This window comes from Rhinopithecus bieti, unplaced genomic scaffold (genome assembly GCF_001698545.2).
Source record: "Rhinopithecus bieti isolate Rb0 unplaced genomic scaffold, ASM169854v2 scaffold_79532, whole genome shotgun sequence".
Taxonomy (NCBI): Eukaryota; Metazoa; Chordata; class Mammalia; order Primates; family Cercopithecidae; genus Rhinopithecus; species Rhinopithecus bieti.
Genome location: NW_016830370.1, coordinates 1,199,550 through 1,208,305, shown reverse-complemented (window position 1 = coordinate 1,208,305; position 8,756 = coordinate 1,199,550). Strand labels below are relative to the sequence as shown.

Below are 8,756 nucleotides of genomic sequence, written 5' to 3'. Positions count from 1 at the left end.
TTTAAGGTAGCATCTTCCTCTGTTGCCCAGGCTGGAGTGAGGTGGTGTAATCTCAGGTCACTGCAAGCTCTGCCTCCTGGGTTCAAGTCATTCTCCTGCCTCAGCCTCCTGAGTAGCTGGGGCTACAGGTGCCCACCACCATGCCCGGCTAATTTTTGTATTTTTAGTAGAGATGGGGTTTCACTGTGTTAGCCAGGATGGTCTTGGTCTCCTGACCTCATGATCCACCTGCCTCAGCCTCCCAAAGTGCTGGGATTACAGGCGTGAGCCACCGCGCTCGGCCCACGAAGAAAGTTTCTAACAGGTTCAACTTTGGATTTTTTTACACTTAATATTCTGATTCCTTGTAAAGTGTTAGTTCCTTAGTTCTTTCTCCAGTAAATCCTCTGATGTTTAAATAGTCTTAATTTTAGCCTAAATATTTCTCCACATTTATTGCATCTACAAATTATCTTCTAATATAAACTCTCTAGTGTTTCTTAAGCTGCAGTTTTTGAGCAGATGTTTTTCTACATTTATAGGATTTCGCTCCAATATAAATTCTCTGATGTTGAACAAAGTTTGAGCAACTGCTTCTGTGTCTTCCGCTAGTAAAAGAAAAATGTATACAGTAAGATCCAGGATACAAGTACAGGCACTACAACCCTCTTTATATTTGTATTGTCTGTCTTAAGAATACTCTTCTTCGCTTTAATGGCCTATATTTTCTAAAAGGCCTTTCAACAGAAATTATATTTATAATGCTTTTGTTAACTATAAATTCTGATGTCTGGTAAGATGTGAGTGGACATTAACGGCTTTTGTATTTTTATATTTGTACAATTACTCTCACGTGTAAATGCTATCACATGCAAAAAGATACGAACATTGGTAAAAAGTTCTGCCACATTTTTTGTATTTCTAGTTTTCTTTAGTAGTAATTACATACAGTAAGATGTGATGAGAATTTGAAGTCTGCCGGGCACAGTGGCTCAAGCCTGTAATCCCAGCACTTGGTGAGGCCAAGACAGGTGGATCACAAGGTCAGAAGATCGAGACCATCCTGGCTAACATGGTGGAACCTTGTCTCTACTAAAAATACAAAAAATTAGCCTGGTGTGGTGGCGGGCACTTGTAGTCCCAGCTACTCAGGAGACTGAGGCAGGAGAATGGCATGAACCCAGGAGGCGGAGCTTGCAGTGAGCTGAGATCATGACACTGCACTCCAGCCTGGGGGAGACAGCGAGACTCCATCTCAAAAAAAAAAAAAATTTGAAGTCTTTGCCACGTTTTAAATTTTCATATGGCTTCCCACCAATGTCATTTATCTTATGTTTAGAACAGAGAGGTATGGTTAAAAGCTTTCCCACATTTTTCACATTTGTAGAGTTTCTCTCCATTATGAATTATCTTATGATTAGAAGGGATTGAGGAGCATTTAAAGACTGCCACATTCTTCATATTGGGAAGACATTCCTCCGGTACGAGTTCTCTTATGTTTAAGAATGCTGGAGTACAGCATAAAGGCTTTTCCACATCCTTTACATTTGTATGATTTTATCTCTAGTATGAATTCTCCTATGTACATAAAGGTTTCCGGCTGTCTAAAGGCTTTGCCACATTCTTCACATGTGTAGGGTTTCTCTCCAGTATGAATTGTCCTATGTTTAATTAGGGTTGTGAAGCTATTAAAGGTTTTATGACATTCTAAATATTTATATGGTTTCTCGCCAGTATGAATTCTCTTACGTTCAGCAGAGTTTGAGGATGATGTAATGACTTTGCCACATTCCTTACATTTGTAGGGGTTCTCTCCATTATGAATTTTCTCATGTTTATTCATGGGTGAGGGCTGTTTATAGGCTTTCCCACATTCTTTGCATTTGTAGGGTTTGTCTCCCATATGAATTTTCTTATGTTCATTCAGGGTTGTGGACCATCCAAAAGCTTTGCCACATTCTTCACATTTGTAGGGTTGCTCTCCAGCATGAATTTTCTTATGTTGATTCAGGTATGAGGACTGTTTGAAGGTTTTCCCACATTCTTTACATTTGTAGGGTTTTTCTCCAGTATGAATTCTCTTATTTTCATTCAGGATTGTGGACCATCCAAAAGCTTTGCCACATTTTTCACATTTGTAGAGTTTATTTCCAGTATAAATGTTCTTATGTTCATTCAGGTTTGTGGATCATTCAAAGGCTTTGCCACATTCTTCATATTTCTAGAGTTTCTCTCCAGTAAAAATTTTATTATGTTGATTAAGATATAAGGGCCGCTTAAAGGCTTTACCACATCCTTTACATTTGGGGGTTTTATCTCCAGTATGAATTATCTTACGTTTATTCAGGACTCTGGAACGTCTAAAGGCTTTGCCACACTCTTCGCATTTATAAGGTTTCTGTCCAGTATGAATTTTCTTATGTTTACTCAGGTATGTGGACCATCCAAAGGCTTTGCCACACTCTTCACATTTGTAAGGTTTCTCTCCAGTATGAATTGTCTTATGTTTATTCAGGGCTCTGGAACATATAAAGGCTTTGCCACACTTTTCACATTTATAAGGTTTCTCTCCAGTATGAATTTTCTTATGTTTACTCAGGTATGCGGACCATCCAAAGGCTTTGCCACACTCTTCACATTTGTAAGGTTTCTCTCCAGTATGAATTGTCTTATGTTTATTCAGGGCTCTGGAACATATAAAGGCTTTGCCACACTTTTCACATTTATAAGGTTTCTCTCCAGTATGAATTTTCTTATGTTTACTCAGGTATGCGGACCATCCAAAGGCTTTGCCACACTCTTCACATTTGTAAGGTTTCTCTCCAGTATGAATTATCTTATGTTTATTCAGGTCTGTGGACCATATAAAGGCTTTGCCACACTCTTCACATTTGTGGGGCTTCTCTCCAGTATGAATTCTCTTATGTTCATTCAGGGTAGTGAACCGACTAAAGGCTTTTCCACATTCTTCACATGGGTAGGGTTTCTCTCCAGTGTGAATTCTGTTATGTTTATTAAGGGTTGCGGATTGTCTAAAGGCTTTGCCACATTGTTCACATTTGTAGGGCTTCTCTCCAGTATGAATTCTCTTATGTTCATTCAGAACTGAGGACCTACTAAAGGCTTTGCCACATTCTTCACATGTGTAGGGTTTCTCTCCAGTATGAATTCTCTTATGTTTAGTAAGGGTTGTGGACCTATTAAAGGCTTTGCCACATTCCTGGCATTTGTAGAGTTTCTCTCTGGTATGAATTTTCTTATGTTTGGCAACGTTTGAGGATGAGGTAATGATTTTGCCACATTCTTCACATGTGAAGGGTTTCTCTTCAGCATGAATTCTCTTATGCTTAGTAAGGGTTGAGGACCTATTAAAGGCTTTGCCACATTCTTCATATTTGAAAGATTTCTCTTCAGTATGAACTTTATGTTTAGCAAAGTTTGAGAATGTGGTAAAGATGTTGCCACATTCTTCACATATGAAGCGTTTCTCTCTACTATGAATTATCTTATATTCATTAAAGACTAAATACCATTTAAAGTCTTTGCCACATTCTTCACATGTGTAGGGTTTCTCTCCAGCATGAATTCCTTTATGCTGAGTTAGGTCTGAGAACTTCTGAGATGACTTGCCACATTCTTTAAAGTGTTTCTCTCCAGTATGTCTTGTCTTATGTTGGTTTGAATTTGAAAATTTACTAAACACTATGACATGTGCATTACACTGAAATATTTTGCTCTGGGTAGTTGACAAGCATTGACTAAATTCATTATAACCTGCTTTCTGCACCTTCCTTTTACAGCCTTTTCTTAATTGTAAATTCTCATGTCCACATTTCTCATATCTTCTCAATATAAGTTTGTGGAATGAATCTTCTATCTCCTGCACTGGCAAAAAGTCTTGGGTGAAATGAGAACACATAGCTGAAAAGAAAATAAACTATCCTGCTTACTAGATTCATGTGAATATACTTTAAAAATCTAATATGTAAACTTATACAAAGTACATTAGTAAGATGGCATAACAAAATACCACAGGCCATAATTTCTTCACAGACATACACATGTAACAAACATATACTGATCAAAATGCCTTTTAGTGAAATCTACAAATGAGTTACATGCAATGCCTCAGGTAAGCACAATGCCAAGAGCCACACAGAACAGGAAGGAAGGTTTGTTACATTTACCAACCACAGTTCTTCCTCCTCCCCAATATAGCACTGTGCCATTAGAAGTAAACTGTCAACTCCTGTCTTCTTACTTAAAAGAGATGAAAAATACTGACACGTATCCTTCTTCTGGCTTTTGGGGATCTTTCAAAAACTGGTTTCTGCCTCCAATAACAAAAGAGTGCTGAAAGAAATGGTGATATACTTTGGAAGGACAGCTTGGGTCTGCTAAGACCAAATGTACATGTTTCAAGAGCAGACTGAAGTGCTAAATACAGACAACAGAGCAAGTGATTAAAGACTCTTAAGAGGAAACATGAACAAACCCTTTTAACTAAAAAATAAACACAAAATTCTAGACAAGATACATCCTTCCAACATGTATGAGAGGTTCCCATAATCTGTATCAAAGACAACTGGCTTCAGACTATGTCAGGACAAAGCAACATTATAAAGGTTGTGATAAATAGCTTTTTGTTAATGTTCAAATAAGCAAATATTATAATGTATACAAAATATTAGAACATGGTCTAATTAAACAATTTAAAATTTTTCAGAAAACAACATAAAACAAAGATGTACAAATTTTAAAATGTAACCTGAATAATGCTGAATAAGCTAAATGGAAACATACAACAAAATGTAATCAGAAAATGAGAACATCAATGTAAACATTAAAACCCAAAACAAATCATGAAGGTGAAAATGCAAAATAAAGACTGAGAAATTTTCAAGTTAAAAAAAATCATGTGGAAAAGGAAGAAGCTCAACAAACTTCAACTAGGTTACACACAGATTTACAGCAAAGCACATATATAAGCAAAGTTTCAAAAAACTCAACAAGGGCATCTTAGGAGCTGCAAAATAAAAGTGATGTGTCACTTATAACTGTGGTCTTCATATAACCAACAAAACTGTCCTAAAAATGAAGAATAAAGACCTTTCAAGATAACCAAATGCTGAAAAAGTACATTAGCACAACATGTCTTACCAAAACAATGCTCAAGAAAGTATCTTCCCATGAAAATAACATAATGCAAGAAAACCAAACATAATCATATGAAAATACATAACTTTCTGAAAAAGATACGCACATACACAAAGTTCTGTACCACTATCATATTACAGAAAACATTGTAACCTCTAAAATTGTAAAGCGGAAAGCATAAAAATGATCATAAACTGTTCATTATCATCTGTTAATAACAACAATGATTACTGACATCAATAATGAAGTTAAGGGCAGATGTAATGAGGAAGAATTTTCAAATTCAACTGAAGTTAAGTTTTTACCAGTTTAAAATATATTATTTCAACTTAAAGAAATTTTATGTAATTCTCAAGATACCAGAAAAAAAGTATCTGTATAGATACACCAAAAAATAAGAAGGTGTATCAATACAAAATAAAAAAGACACTAAGACAGAAAAGAAAATAACGGACAAAATAAAATAATCCAGTAAAACAATAAGACGAGTAAGTCCATTTCAGCAAATTATTCAAATATTTATTAAATAAAGTTTCCATTCAAAATACATGCACCAAATAAGGGGATTGATTGCAAAAATTAAAATACAAGATCCAACTTGCTTTTCTACAGGAGTCACTTGAGATGTAATGATTTAAAAAAGACTGAAAAAGGCAAAATGAAAAGATATTTCATGCAAATAACCAAATAAGAGGTCCAAATTATGTAATACAAAGTACATCTTAAGTCAAAACTGCCCTATTTCATAAAATATACTTTAAAAAGTCCTAAGAAAGAAGGATATTAAACAATAAAATAATAAAAAGGTTCATTTACTGGGAACTAATGATCAAATATGTGTACACATGTTAATATGTGTGTGTGTCTCTCCCACATTGAGTTCCAAATATACAAAGTCAATACTGACAGAATTAAAGCAAGACAAAGAGAGCAATATAATTATACTAGGATATTTAAATACTCCAGTTTCTGTAAGGAATAATGGAATGAGATAAAATATTCATAAGGAAACAGGAGATTTGAAAGCAGTATCAAACAATTATGCCTAACAGAACTGTAGAGAACACAGCTCAGCAACAACTAAATACACACCCTTCTGAATAGCTCATAGAATATTCTCCTTGATAGACTGCATGTCAGGGCACAAAAAAAGTCTTACAGTGTTTAAAATTGAAATTTTACAAATTACTTTTAATGACCAAACTGGGATGAGAGTAGAAATAAAGAAAAGTAAACAATTTACATATTTATAGAATTTAAACAACATACACTTAAGCATACTCTTGTTCAAAGTTTGAAATAATGAGGTCACCAGGCGCAGTGGCTCAAGCCTGTAATCCCAGCACTTTCAGACGTCAAGACGGGCAGATCACGAGGTCAGGAGATCCAGACCATCCTGGCTAAGGTGGTGAAACCCCGTCTCTACTAAAAAAATACAAAAAACTAGCTGGGCGAGGTGGCGGGCACCTGTAGTCCCAGCTACTCGGGAGGCTGAGGCAGGAGAATGGCGTGAACCCGGGAGGCGGAGCTTGCAGTGAGCTGAGATTCGGCCACCGCACTCCAGTCTGGGCGACAGAGCAAGACTCCGTCTCAAAAAAAAAAAAAAATCTCGATAAGATGAAAAAGTACACAGATTACTAAATTTTTTGCAACAATGCATGGAGAAAACCAATTATAATAAAGAAAACCATTAAAAAATAACCAAGAAGATATGCTGGAGCTGCAGTACACAATAGTAGAACTAAAATATTTAACAGAAAGCTTTAACAGGAGACTCGGTTATACAGGGGGAAAAAATCAGCAAACGTAAAAGTCATTTGAAAGTTCCTAATTAGAATTTTTTAAAAAACACAAAGTGAATAAAGCATAGAGCTTCAATAATTTGTTAATGATATATAATATAAAAAGATGTAAAGTGTGACATAAATAGTGTGTTGAAGGTAGTAAAACTGTTTAATATTTTCATACCTAGAAGTTAACTTTTGCTTGAGGCCAGGAGTTCAAAACCAGCCTGGTCAATATAGCAGGACCCTGTCTCTAAAACAAATACATGAATAAAATAAAATAAAGATTTCAGAAAGCTATTTATTCTTTTTGAAAAAATAAGTAGTTGGGCCTGATAATGCATGCCTGTAAACCTAGCACTTTGGGAGGCCAAGGCAAGTAGATTTCTTGAGCCCAGAAGTTCAAGACCAACCTGAGCAACATGGCAAAACCCTGTCTCTACAAAAAATACCAAAAAAACTGGTTGGACATGGTGGCATGTGCTTGTAATCCCAGCTACTCGGGAGGCTGAGATGGGAAAATTGCTTGATATTTGGGCGTTCGAGGCTGCACTAAGCTGTGAATCCACCACTGCACGACATCCTGGGAAACAAAGTAAGATCCTATGTGGGTAAAGAAGAAGTTAGATTGTTACCTTAAGCTAGACTTTTTAAACTATGAGATATTTTATGTCTCTTGGAAATTATGAAAAAAAAATGTTGAAGATACACACACAAAAGAAACCAAAGCATATAACAAGAAAAACAAAACAAACTCAAAACCATATAAGGAAGGTCAGCATGAAAGAACTGAAAAATAGAAACTACTAAATGGTCAGAAAACAATGAACAAAATGATAGTAATGTTCTTATCAATCAGTAATTCTTTAAATATAAAAAAATTTAGTTATCCAATAAAATCACACTGCTATGGTTTGAGTTTCCCCTCCAAAATTCATGTTAAATGTAACTGCCATTGTGAGAAAATTAATAAGTAAGGCCTTTAAGAAGTTATAAGGTCATGAGAGGATCAGTATCATTATTCTGCAAGTGGGTTAGTCATCAGGAGTGGGTCTATCATAAAAGTGAGCTCTGGTGTACACCTTTCATCAGACTCAACACTTTGGTCATATTGTGATGTGGAAATATGATTGTCATCAGATGGGAATGACATGCTCTTGGACTTCTCAGCATCCAAGATTGTGAGCTAAGTAAACTTCTATTCTTTATAAATTACCGATTGTAGGATATTCTGTTATTAATGCAAAAAATAAACTAAAATACTCATGAAATGTCTGAATAGATTTAAAAAATCAACAACATGCTGTGCACAAGCGACTTACTTTAGATGTAAAGAAATACATACGTTAGTGGTTCAAGGATGAAAAAAAATTCCATGCCAGTAATAACTAAAACAGTGTAGGAGAGGCTATATTTACATCAGACAAAATAGACTTCCAAAAAAAACTGCCACAAAAAAAAACTTCATGATATAGTCATAAGAGGCTAATCTGTCAGAAGAATGTAACAATTAAAAATATATATGTACCCGCCGGGCGCGGTGGCTCCAGCCTGTAATCCCAGCACTTTGGGAGGCCGAGACGGGCGGATCACGAGGTCAGGAGATCGAGACCATCCTGGCTAACACGGTGAAACCCCATCTCTACTAAAAAATACAAAAAACTAGCCGGGCGAGGTGGCGGGCGCCTGTAGTCCCAGCTACTCGGGAGGCTGAGGCAGGAGAATGCCGTAAACCCGGGAGGCGGAGCCTGCAGTCAGCTGAAGCCGGCAACTGCACCCCAGCCCAGGTGACAGAAGAAGCCCCCCCCTCAAAAAAAAAAAAAAAAAAATTAAAAA

General features: G+C 36.2%; 2 protein-coding genes and 1 pseudogene across 2 annotated transcripts in view; 1 reads left to right on the top strand and 2 right to left on the bottom strand.

The window, feature by feature from the left end:
* The window catches only part of LOC108524377 (zinc finger protein 141), a 162,020-nt gene that overhangs the window by 66,924 nt on the left and 86,340 nt on the right, over positions 1-8,756 (top strand). The gene's annotated exons all lie outside the window — the stretch shown is intronic.
* Positions 1,410-2,197, bottom strand: LOC108524357 (zinc finger protein 595-like; annotated as a pseudogene).
* LOC108524380 (zinc finger protein 732) overlaps positions 2,157-8,756 on the bottom strand; it is a 19,933-nt gene continuing 13,333 nt past the window's right edge. The window contains exon 3 of the mRNA XM_017865436.1: positions 2,157-3,900. Coding sequence (XP_017720925.1) covers positions 2,201-3,900 — 1,700 coding nt within the window. The 3' untranslated portion in view covers positions 2,157-2,200. The remainder of the gene's footprint in view (positions 3,901-8,756) is intronic.